The sequence below is a fragment of the Triticum aestivum genome, chromosome 2A (genome assembly GCF_018294505.1).
Source record: "Triticum aestivum cultivar Chinese Spring chromosome 2A, IWGSC CS RefSeq v2.1, whole genome shotgun sequence".
NCBI lineage: Eukaryota > Viridiplantae > Streptophyta > Magnoliopsida > Poales > Poaceae > Triticum > Triticum aestivum.
In genome coordinates, this window is record NC_057797.1 from 29,017,160 (window position 1) to 29,029,962 (window position 12,803).

Genomic DNA, 12,803 nt, shown 5'->3' on the forward strand with positions numbered 1-12,803 from the left:
CCCTGTGTGGTCACCCCGTCACTATCGGCCTCCTCCCCGACACCGACGCCCTCCAACATCACTAGGGCCACCACAACGTCAGCGGAAGATCCAGTGCCCGGTGTATAGCATATGTTCCTCCTAATGGTATGCTCTCTTGTAGTGAATGCAGGGTTTTTGCTGTGAGGAGTTGGCTTTGCTATCCCACTGAAACTGAGCAATCAAATTTGAGACCTTTCCCCGAACAACATCTACTTCCTAGCAGCCTAGCCCCTCCAGTGGGAAATACACAAATGCTCAATACAACAAAACATATTTGCAATTTTTTAGAACAATGCTGCAACTTTCCATAAACTTACTTAGAGCAACTCCAAAAGCTCCCTTATCCCCAAAAAACTACTGTTTAAGGGAATTTGGGGCAGGAAAAAGCCTCCAACAGCTCTCATGAACTTTTTTATGGGAACCTGTGTAATCACCTCCCTCGTTCCTCATGTTCACGTAAAGATGACCTTCCCATATAATTTTGGCGGGCGGGTAACCGCCTGAAACATCACGTGAGAAGCCCCGGACCGCCGCCGGACAGCTGCTGCGCCTCTGCCGTCGCGCCGCCACGCCTCCACTGCCCTGCCATGCCGCGTGGTTGCGCCGCCGCGAGGACGGCTGCCAGTTCAAGCGCCGCTGACTTGTACGTAGGTCACTCCGCCACGCCGCGAGACCAGCCACCACGGCACTCGGCTGCCACCGCCAGGCCGGCCGCCGTCGCCGCGCCTCCCCTACTCGGCCTCACCTCTCCGGGCACTGTCACCATGCCTCCCAACACCGTGCCACTGGCTTACGGGCCCCATCATCGTTTAATAGGACATAGGATTTTTTTACGGGAACTAAGGAAAGTATGTGTTAGAAATTTCCCCTAAGTTATATGGTCATCCCGTAAAATGACTTTTACAGGAAGTTTTTTACAGGGGCTATTGGAGTTGCTCTTAGGGCTATCCTCTCTCTCTCTCTTAGCCAGATATGGTATATAAACTTACCCCACGGTTTGAATGTGAATGAATTTTTTTGTTGCTTTTATTTGACACACATAATGGTTTGCAGTTACAACAACACCACCAACAACAACAACAACAAGAAGGCATAAATAAATAGAGATTGGAAGCAACTATGACATAGTAACACGGTACAATACTACATTGTTTCACGAACTAAAGACATTTGGAGACACGAGTGACAAACAAAGACACATTTTCCTTCACCTTATGTAGTGTACCATTCAGCTCTACCGCAACTTTCTTCTTGTTTGTAAGGCACCAAACCAATTTATTGAACTGGCAACATGAGTTTGTAGATGAGATGAGAAGGCATAATCCAGTTCTATTCATCGATTACCTCTAGCATCTCCTGCAGTTGGTCCTTGATGTGATGGGGCACCTCCTCACTCCTACTCTTGAACACTATGAGCTGAACGAGGTTCGGTCGGACCTTGCGAACATCTGATGCAACCTCAGCCCATTTGATAGTGCCACTAAGGACTAGCATCTGAAGGTATCGTAGGCTGTGTGCAGTGAAGACGCATGAAGGAATCACATCACCTTGCAGCTTCAAGCGGCCAAGGAGATGCATCTTTGTGAGGGCACCCTCCAGTGCAGCCCCATGCTTGTCATGCTTGAACCCACACAGGTTCAATGACCGGAGTTTGGTCATCTTAAGCAGTGGGCAATTATGTTGATTCCATTCTCCTTCATTGTCAGGCTTTACACCATGTAGCGTCTGCAGCTCGTTCAGTTCTTCTGTGATGGACGCTGGAAGCATGAGCTTGTCTGCAAACACATGTCGCAGCGTCTTAATCTTCCAGAAGCATGCGTCAATCTTGTTGACTTGAGTACCCCTTAAGTCCAGTGTCTGCAGATTGAGCAGTCTCTTAATGCTTGATGGGAGCTCCTGCAGGTCCAGGCATTGAACACGCAGGTACCGCAAGTGGACCAGGTCACCAATCTCATCGGGCAAACTATCAAGCCTCAATCCCTTACTGGAGATTACACGCAGGAACTTGGACCCACGCAGAAACTTGAGATCATACCAATCCTTGTTGGCATCCTGGTCCTGGTCTAACACACTGACTTGGCACAAGAAGGAACGCAGCTTAGGGAACTTGTTGGTGAATGTGGTATATCTGCCGTTGAGACTGTGGTAAGAGAGTCGGCGCACCGATGGTGGAACAAAGATGTCATGTTTGTCATGAACCTCAATGAAGCCAGCCTCGTGAGCCTCTGAATGCAGGAACCCATGGAAGCTTCTGTGAACCATGACCTTATTAATGCCACCAACGTCATTCATGTCTTCAATCTGGACAAGGCATCTCACCACCAGTTCCTTGAGGTAGTTGTGACCGAGCTCCTCCATAGTCTTGCCCTTCTGTGGCTTGATGAATCCCTCGGCCATCCACATCCGCACCAACTCATCGGCATAATGAGCGCTATTCTTGGGGAAAGCGGCGAAGTAGAGGAGGCATGACTTGAGATCATTGGGAAGGTCTTCAAAGCTTGCCCAGAAGACCCTTTCAATCGTTGTTCCTGTGGACAGGTTAGCTGTTGTAGGGCTCATCTCCCACTTGTTGTGCAGTCCAGCTCCAGTTATCTGGTTGCCCTGTGCTTCTTCCATTCCTGATGCAGAAGCAGAATTGAGCTGTTGCAGCAGTGCTTCCCACTGTCCCGGCTTCTCCTTGAATCGGAGTAATCCGGCCAGAACCACTATAGCCAGAGGGTAACCCCCTGTTATATCGTAAACGATCTTGTGGTACTTCCTCATGTTTCCCTCTTCGTTGGACTGTTCTTTCCTCCAGCGGAACATGAATCTGTCGTATATGCTCATGTATTCATCATTTTCGTTGTATTCTCGTTTCCTCAAGACCCTCGAACAGAACAACTGTCCACTTCTTTCTTCATCCAAGCGGTTCAACTGGTGGATTCCGTTGATGCCATTTTTGTTCATGGCATTAGCATATGATGCGACTTCTTCATTCTCGGTATCCAATATGAGCACCACCCTGCTGCCATTATTGTCATCTGGCAGGCACGCCCACAAACAGTTGAGCATAGTTTTGGAGGATATGTCACCAATAATCACCAGGTACCTCTTTTTCTCCAGGAGGCGACGAATCTTGTCAGTGACAGTGATATCAATGCCTTCTTCGTCATCTGGCTGACGTCCTCGTGTCCCTTGATGTGCTATCTGGTAGTGGATTTTTTGAAGGAGAGCTTCTGTGGTGGGCATGTTGTACCCAGCAGTCTCAGCTAGAATTTCAAAATGATTAATCGCCTTCATATTATCCGAGATAATACTTGCGAGTGTTCTCTTTCCCACACCACTCTCCCCAAGTATAGAGATCAACATTGGTTGTGGGTGATCTTTACGAAGCAGCATTTTCTCAATTGTCTTGATATCTTTGTCAAAACGCACGGCGTTCGTATAATCATCCCGCCTGTTCATTGAGTACCTTTATTATTAATGCCCAAGTGTCGTTCAATTGCCTTTATAAAATTCTTACGGAAGAAGCATATTAGATCGATGTAGTACGGCACACCACGAGTTCTACAGTGGTCTTCTCTGACGTTTACCAAAAATATCTAGATTTGCTGTATAAAAATAGCTTGGTGATGGATACTTTCATACTAGTCCCACAATTAAGAAGATTACTAATCTTATGCAGGCAGGCAAACAAGGACACAAATGCAGTCCAAGATTTATCTTCTTATTCATATTACACTTGCTAGTTTACAGTAAAATAAGGTTCTACGCCTTTTATTTATAGGCAAACTAGTAGTCGTGGCTTCATTTGGCAGAAGATATATAAATACAGACTTATTAATGAGATATTCTAGTTTGTGTAATTATCCACAAATCAATTATTCCCACGAAAAGTTGTATTAGAGCTTGGATATGTAACCATCTAGAGACAAAGGAAAACTTAAAAATAATATTCTTCTTCTGTTTCTTTTTTTCAAGTAGAGGCATGCTATCTTTAGTTCCATTAATTTAACGGCGGTCCCTGACACTACTACAAATACCCCTATCGCACCGTTGAAGGACCTATTGGCGTCTGTTTTCAAAGGGAACCACGTCACCAACGGTTCCATAAAAAATCTGACGGCAAGGGCGTATCGCTCTCAGTTCATTTGTAAATCACACGGTGAAGCTTCCATTGACAGGTTTCCGCATGACATGATAGCGATGTGTTGCCCCCCCCCCCCCCCCCCCCCCCCCCCTCCTGTTTAAGCTCAGGTTGGTGCCTATCCATTTCAGTTTCCCCGCGGCGAGAACCCTAACACCCCTGCTCCCCCGCCTCCTCTGCAACCGGAGCCCACCACGTCACTGGTTCCTAGCTCAATGGCACCAGATCCATTGCCTTCACTGCCTCAAATGCCGGATCAATCCCCGCTCCACCCTTCCTCTGTCGCTCCTCATTTCCTAGCCCATGGTCACCTCATCAACCATCATGGCCTCCTCCACTCACGTGCCGGCGCATGGGGTTCGTCATCAACAGATCTAGACCTATGATGGCATGCCTCCTCTGCCATTGGGGTCCTCCTCTGCCATCACATGCTTGCTCGCCAACATCTCGTCCACCATGTCCTCCACCACTACTTCTTCACCAGAGCCAGGCCCACGATGGTGCACTTGCTCTACCGCCATGCGCCTCCTCCACCATGCCGCTCCTCTGGCGGCCGCTACTGCACAATGGTCACTCAAACCCCTAAGGTATTTGTTACAATAGTGGTAATTCTTTTACAATTTTTTTTCTTTGAACAATTGTAGTAAAGTGGTATCATTGAATTTGTTCTAAGTTTTTCTATGAACAATTGTAGTATAGTGCTCTTTTGTATTGGCGTCACTATTATGACAACGTGTAAGACTGCACAATACACTCGTTATATAAAAGTGACACTGCACAAGACGCTATCATCGACATATGTGAAATAGCACCCATAGCTTAGTGGAAATAGGCGCTCTGGCGCTGGAGTCCCTTTTTATAAAATGGCAGTGCTATGATAGTGGTTTTTCAGCTCCCGGGTGCCCACGCACCCTCTATGAACAGTAAAATCAAACAAACAGAAAAAAAACTGAAACTTTGCAACACCAAATATGATCAAACTTTGAAGGTGCTTGCAAGTTTTCATGCCAAAAAAACTATTCGAGGAGCACTACACACAAAAAAGATTTCAGTGCTTGAAGTTTTGAGCACTTTTTTCAGTGAAATCTGAAATTAGTTCATACAACTTTCTCTACATGATATTTTAGCATGAAAACTTGCAATAGCCTACAAAGTTTGACCATCTTTCATGTTACAAAGTTTCAGATTTTTTTATTTTCTTTACTATTTTTTTGAATTTACTGTTCATAGAGGGTGCCTAGCTAGGGACCCGGGAGCTATCACACCTTTCTCCAGTGCTATCCATCGTAGCAGATCTCTCTTAGGGTGAGGATTAGAGAGGAAAAGGCTTGCTCGCATGGGTGATGATCTTCCACTGACGACTTACTTCTGGCGACCAGCACACGTGCTTCTTTGACTCTAGTAATTAAACCTGCAGTGTGTCCTCTCTCCTTCTCCCCTGATCATGTGAGTTTCTGATCTTGATTGTGATCTTGGGTATTGTTAATAGAGTTGAACTATATGATGTATCTCTGATGATGAGTTTTCTTTGTATTGGATTGAATCTTGTTCCTGTTGTGCAGTGAACTTTTGGGAATCATGAAATCATATAATTCATATCTAGTATAATTTCCGGAGACGCCCGAGGTGACATTAGGGTGACTCTATCGATTAAGAATAGAAAGATAAAGATCATATCGTGATTTCCTTGTATAATTTCTGGGGCTGCCTGAGGTCACATTGGGGTGTGCTTAATATATTAAGATTAGGAAGACAACTTTGAGGTGTGATTGCTTTACCACACCTAGGAGATCTCATCCTATTTTCATCCAATAAAAAAGGGAACTTTGGTGTGATGCTTTACCACACTTGTGAGGTCATATCATGTATGTTTATGAAGTTGTCAATGTTGAGAGTTGCCACTAGTGAACCTATGAACCCTAGGGCTTGTTGCCATGCATTAAAACCCCATTTCACTCACTTTTGTAACATGTTACTTGGATGTTTTTATTTATTACAAAACTACAAAAATATTTCTGCCATCCAAATTATCAATCAATCATACAAATTATCAATCTCTTCACCGAACTAGTGCATCTCGGCAATTAAAAATCTGTGTTATAGGTGTGCTGGGGACACAAGAGACTACTTGTCTCTCGATTGCAGGGTTGCTTCAGAGCTGAATACTTTCAACCTACAACTCCCATGAATGGATGAACCTTAGGCCATCCACTTGACGGAAGTTGCGACTACTATAAAGCTGCTATTTCCTTATTTCCTTTGTGTTGCACTATTGAGATTATGACCAATGGGTTACCCTTGGGTGACGGGCATGTGCCATGTGTTCCTATAGAGAATGAAATCACGGTGCATGCAATGTTTTTCCTAAGATTTTGATACGATGAGATAACATCCTAATCTCCCTCTCCCTGACCCCACATGATGGTTCTGATCAGTGGGTGATACTTGTGTAGTAATAGAATCGTAACTAAAAGGATGGTATGTGTAGCTAGCATTGTTCTATAGAAAAATACAACAATTATAATTGAAAACTATAGGGTAGGCATAGGGGTCGCATACCATGACGAAGTGGCGGTAGTGGAAGATGTTAATGTCACTGATGGTCTATGCTCGATCTTGTATTCCTTTTGGTTCTCCGAGATTTTTTGGAGTCGTCTATTGATTCTTTTTATTTGGCCAGACAACCCATGTCGAATGATGATTTGGGTACAGCAACCAGTCAAGTATTTGCGCCACATTTTTCGACCTCGATAACCCTGGCTTTTTAGATCAACCTGTTATCAAGGAGAAAAATCTTGTAGGAGTTACAAACAGTCCATTATCAGAAAAAATGAAACTTTTGTAGTTCCTAATATATTTGGATTTTATAATGAGCGAATGTTCCCTTTGATGTGCGCCTGCGCGACCCAATCCGCATCACTCATCGCGTGACCGTTTTCCGGCAGCATGGCTGCTGTTTTGTCTCGCACACACGTCAGCTCCAGCATGGCTATCTTTGACGGGGTCAACAGTGAGACGACGAGACTACTCTCATTCCAGAAAATTCACCACCCAGCAGTGTTGCTCTCATTCTCATCTCGCCATGCCCTCTCTCCCACCGTTGCGGCCATGGACGGCTCTTCCTATTCCCGGCCGGTGGTCGGAGGAAACCATGCACCATCATCACAGGGTTGTTAGAAATTCGCCCACAAGATCGATCACATCAAATCACACGAACACACGCGTACAGAAAATTGATGGCCAAAGGCACGTGTCGTGCCTTGTTCTTCTCCTCTTTATTAATTGTTTGGTTTTCTCCACGCTGTTATAATAGCTAGCCCTCTCTGTGTATATATATGAACCGACTAGACACAATCCTAGTCGTACAGGACACAACACCTAGACCTATACGGACTCAACTGGACTAGCTAGTACTAGACGCCTTCATGATTACCACATGGACCGACTCCACATTGGACTCCTACTACTAACGGACGACATGCAAACCGATTCCAATAGGTACTACTCCAGCACGTAGATTACTACCTAAACTTGTCTCGTTAATTACCCGGCCGGTTTGATCATGTTCACAATTAACCAAACTAGCAAACCTAATGTTACTTAGACATGTTTGGATTATTCCAACATTCACCCCCTAATCCAAACACTCGGCTCTTTGCACGACAAGACACACAGACGACCACATGTTCATCTTTGTCCCGTCGATTGCCACCAGTGACGCGACTTACCGGACCACAACTTCTCTCTTCTTACAATGATGGTCATCACATCATCACCATCATACTTTTGTGCCGACTTGAAAACTAAAACCAACGATTACCCGGACTACCAGCCACGCTGCCGCATCTTAGCGTGCTACATGCAGACTAAACGCATAGCCTCATGCAGGAACTCAACTTAACTGGTGTGCGTCCATCTACACGTTGATCTTCATCTTCTTATCGGTTTCTTGCACACAGGAAGACACATCTATTCACCCGTCACATCTTTTTCCTTTGCCGTTGGTGACGCAACTTAGCAAACGACACCTCCTATCCAGCAACAACACAACTCGTCATATACGTGCAACTCATCTCCACCGTATATGAACTCGCTGGAACTCCACGACCACGAACAGAAACGCAAGGCACAAATTCCTTTTTCCGCCCGCTCTCGCTCGCAATTCTCCTCCGCCAGTGACGCATCTTAACTGCAGCAGAAGACTCACACACCTGAGCTCTTGGACGCACCTTACAAGAACTTATGTGCACACCTTGACAACAACTCACAACGTTGTCGCCTCTTCCTCGCTCCCACCAACTACGATCTTGATGAGTTTCCGGCACCGCACCTCGGCATCACCGCTCCCATCAACGATCTCTTTCCACCACCTTGCCGATGATAGCATGTTGTCTCCCTCCAGGTCGTTCCGCCGAACGACAATCACTTGTCGCTTCACTTGCGACAGTACCTCACCGCCTTCTTATCGCCGCCCCGCCGAACGACAACTGTCCGATCCTCCTTGTCGCCGCTCGAACGACAATTGCCTGCTCCTTCTCGTCTCTGCATTCCAGTACCATATCGCCCACTCCTCGTTGTCGGTACACCAACGACTGTATCGCCCGCTCCTCTTCGTCGCTACAACAACGACTCTATTGCCCACCCCGAGGCGCTAGCAGGGTCGCCACCCCGGGGCAAGCGCAGCTTCACTCGAATCTTGCTCTAGATACCAATTGTTGGAAATTCGCCCACAGGATCGATCACATCAAATCACACGAACACACACGCACAGAAAATTGATGGCCAAAGGCGTGTCGTGCCTTGTTCTTCTCCTCTTTATTGATTTTCTGGTTTTCTCCACGCTGTTACAATAGCTAGCCCTTTCTGTGTATATATATGTGTGCTGCATCCAACCGACTAGACACAATCCTAGTCGTACAGGACACAACACCTAGACCTACACGGACTCAACTGGACTAGCTAGTACTAGACGCCTTCATGATTACCACATGGACCGACTCCACATTGGACTCCTACTACTAACGGACGACGTGCAAGCCGATTCCAATAGGTACTACTCCAGCACGTAGATTGCTACCTAAACTTGTCTCGTTAATTACCCGGCCGGTTTGATCATGTTCACAATTAACCAAACTAGCAAACCTAATGTTATTTAGACATGTTTGGATTATTCCAACATTCACCCTCTAATCCAAACACTTGGCTCTTTGCACGACAAGACACGCAGGGGACCACATGTTCATCTTTGTCCCGTCGATTGCCTCCGGTGACGCGATTTACCAGACCACAACTTCTCTCTTCTTGCAATAATGGCCATCACATCATCACCATCATACTTTTGTGCCGACTTGAAAACTAAAACCAACGATTACCCGGACTACCAGCCACGCTGCCGCATCTTAGCGTGCTACATGCAGACTAAACGCATAGCCTTATGCAGGAACTCAACTTAACTGGTGTGCGTCCATCTACACGTTGATCTTCATCTTCTTATCGGTTTCTTGCATACAGGGAGACACATCTATTCACCCGTCACATCTTTTTCCTTTGCCGTTGGTGACGCAACTTAGCAAACGACACCTCCTATCCAGCAACAACACAACTCGTCATATACGTGCAACTCATCTCCACCGTATATGAACTCACTGGAACTCCACGACCACAAACAGAAACGCAAGGCACAAATTCCTTTTTCCGCCCGCTCTCGCATGCAATTCTCCTCCGCCAGTGACGCATCTTAACTGCAGCAGAAGACTCACACACCTGAGCTCTTGGACGCACCTTACAAGAACTTATGTGCACACCTTGACGACAATTCACAACTTTGTCGCCTCTTCCTCACTCCCACCAACTACGATCTTGATGAGTTTCCGGCACCGCACCTCGGCACCACCGCTCCCATCAACGATCTCTTTCCACCACCTTGCCGATGATAGCATATCGTCTTCCTCCAGGTCGTTTCGCCGAACGACAATCATTTGTCGCCTCACTTGCGACAGTACCTCACCGCCTTCTTATCGCCGCTCCGCCGAACGACAAATGCCCGATCCTCCTTGTCGCCGCTCGAACGACAAGTGCCTGCTCCTTCTCGTCGCTGCATTCCAGCGACCATATCGCCCACTCCTCGTTGTCGGTACACCAGCGACTATATCGCCCGCTCCTCTTCGTCGCTACAACAACGACTCTATTGCCCGCCCCGAGGCGCTAGCAGGGTCGCCACCCCGGGGCAAGCGCAGCTTCACTCGAACCTTGCTCTAGATACCAATTGTTGGAAATTCGCCCACAGGATCGATCACATCAAATCACACGAACACACATGCACAAAATTGATGGCCAAAGACACGTGTCGTGCCTTGTTCTTCTCCTCTTTATTGATTTTCTGGTTTTCTCCACGCTGTTACAATAGCTAGCCCTCTCTGTGTATATATATGTGTGCTGCATCCAACCGACTAGACACAATCCTAGTCGTACAGGACACAACACCTAGACCTACACGGACTCAACTGGACTAGCTAGTACTAGACGCCTTCATGATTACCACATGGACCGACTCCACATTGGACTCCTACTACTAACGGACGACATGCAAGCCGATTCCAATAGGTACTACTCCAGCATGTAGATTACTACCTAAACTTGTCTCGTTAATTACCCGGCCGGTTTGATCATGTTCACAATTAACCAAACTAGCAAACCTAATGTTACTTAGACATGTTTGGATTATTCCAACAACGGTCTACCTCGGGGAAATTCTGCTCACGGCAAGGGGGTCTGGGGCAGCGCAAGCGGTGGTTGTCGGGTGGGGGCTGCCAGATGTGTTCATGTTGTTTTGTTATATGTGTTCTTGCTGCCTCTGATGCTCATATGTTTTATTCTGTTTGCTATAATGATCAGCAGTATCTGGTGCTTGCTCATCTTTACAACAAGGCGTGCTTCATCAGATTACTTGCAGTTCAGGTCTAATGAGCTCCGTTTCCTTCTGTGCCCTATGTTCCCGCTTCTTTAACTTCTTCGTCATGCCTCAATCTTCTATGGTTTACTGAGCACACTAATTTAACAACATATTGACCTGTGATTTAGTTAATAGACAATAGAAAAATCTCGATGTATGGACTTCTTATTCTGAATGGTTTGTCTTCTTTCCGTTTTCTCTTCAGGCTGACAGTCTTTCGGATTTCCACGCCAGTACGCATACTCCGATGTTGTCGGCGGGGATATGAGATATGAGGTTACTGGTGATTCTACCTATAAGGTAAAAGTTCCTTCAAGTCTATACATTTCACATATGTTCAAAGAGTTTGCTTTATTTTGTGCATGTGAAAGGGAGAAGTGACGTGATTCAAATTCCCAATGGAGGGGGTAGGGGGTAACTCATGTTGGACCTTAGTGATAATTTAATGTGTTTTTCTTTGTGTGTGGATTTTTTTGAATTTATAATTTATAAGGTGTGTCTACAAGGTTAATTGTGTGTTCTAAGATTCGCAACTTGGAGACCGCGTGGTCAGTAGATTGGGCCCTGTTTTTTTTGTGGTTTTTGCCATGCAACCAGTGAATATGCTGCGTCCTTTTTAGTGATAAAACATGGATGATCTATGTATTAATGACATGTGGCATCTGTAAATGTAGAACCAACTAATGTGGATGAGAGATGTTGCCATGGTGGCTAGTATGTCATGGATGGCTCTACTATATACTTTTTGTCGCTATTTTGTGCTTACTGGACGCGGGTAACTAATTATGTGCCATTAGAGTTTTAGACCAGACTACGGCAGTTTTTTGCTAATCTATCATGGCATAACTATACTGCACACTATGGCAAATTTACTTTAGTGGATGCGGCAACTATAGAATTTTTTTATAGTTTCATGAGCTTATGTTTGCCATGGTACCTAACCTTGAGAACATTATATGATATGCCATTTTGATGGCAACTTGGTTAATTTTTGTGTATGTGAACCTGGCAACTTAATTCTGCAGGCTGTATATATGGTAACTTGCATATCCTGGTTAGTATTATATGTGCAAACTTGGCAATTTAATCACATGTTAATTGGAAACTAACGAAAATGTGTACAGTGTAGTGGATATTGGATAGGTCTGTTTCTAGGATGGCATCTTATTATACCCATAGATGGTAGCATTTCTTCAGACCACATGGCAACTTTTAATACATTTCAATGGCAAATTTTCTATGTCGCACTACTCTTTCTTTGCATGATCTCCATCCTCATTGGCTCAAATTATCTCTCTGACTTTCCAGGTAATCAGCCATGGAGAAGACATAGAAGGCAGTTTCCCCTATAGGCACAGACCTGAAAAAGGTAACTGTACTTTGTGTATGTGGTTACTTCTATATAAATGACATGACAATTTTTGTCAACCACCCATTAAGTAAATCATAGTTCTTTGTATGTGGTTACTTCTATGTTAATAGGATGGTACTTTTACTTACACTTTTTCATGCAAATTATAATGTTTGTTCGTGGTTATTTTAGTATAAATGGCACAATGGCTTTTTTATATAGATATGGCAAGAAGTGTGTATGAATTTTTCATCATTTGGTTGAGGGTAACTTATATTTGAAGAGATTAGTTACTCTCTTTCATAGATGGCAACCTAGGTACAAATAACATGGTTACTTTTCATTGCAAGTTG

General features: G+C 45.2%; 1 protein-coding gene and 1 long non-coding RNA gene across 3 annotated transcripts; one reads left to right on the forward strand and one right to left on the reverse strand.

The window, feature by feature from the left end:
* Window positions 1–1,120: 1,120 nt before the first annotated feature.
* On the reverse strand, window positions 1,121–10,531 carry LOC123187172 (toMV susceptible protein tm-2). Of its 2 annotated transcripts, XM_044598955.1 has the most exons (2): window positions 6,707–10,531; window positions 1,121–3,457 (listed from the first exon to the last, which is right to left on the reverse strand). In XM_044598955.1, exons 1-2 carry the CDS (start codon window positions 6,883–6,885, stop codon window positions 1,351–1,353), a joined length of 2,286 nt encoding a protein of 761 aa, XP_044454890.1. In that variant the 5' UTR covers window positions 6,886–10,531; the 3' UTR covers window positions 1,121–1,350. The 2 variants fall into 2 exon arrangements, with proteins under 2 accessions (XP_044454890.1, XP_044454891.1); XM_044598956.1 differs by lacking the exon at window positions 6,707–10,531 and having other exon boundaries at window positions 1,121–3,465.
* Window positions 10,532–10,810: 279 nt separating this feature from the next.
* LOC123184460 (uncharacterized) lies at window positions 10,811–12,539 on the forward strand. The gene is made up of 4 exons (XR_006492972.1): window positions 10,811–10,946; window positions 11,045–11,104; window positions 11,305–11,399; window positions 12,408–12,539. It is a non-coding gene; the product is annotated as an uncharacterized lncRNA (long non-coding RNA).
* The last annotated feature ends 264 nt before the right edge of the window (window positions 12,540–12,803 follow it).

Coding starts and splice junctions, on each gene's coding strand:
- LOC123187172 (XM_044598955.1), bottom strand. CDS start 6,885: ATGTGGCGCAAATACTTGACTGGTTGCTGTACCCAAATCATCATTCGA. Junction 3,458..6,706: donor ACTACCGCCACTTCGTCATG/GTATGCGACCCC, acceptor CTCAATGAACAG/GCGGGATGATTATACGAACG.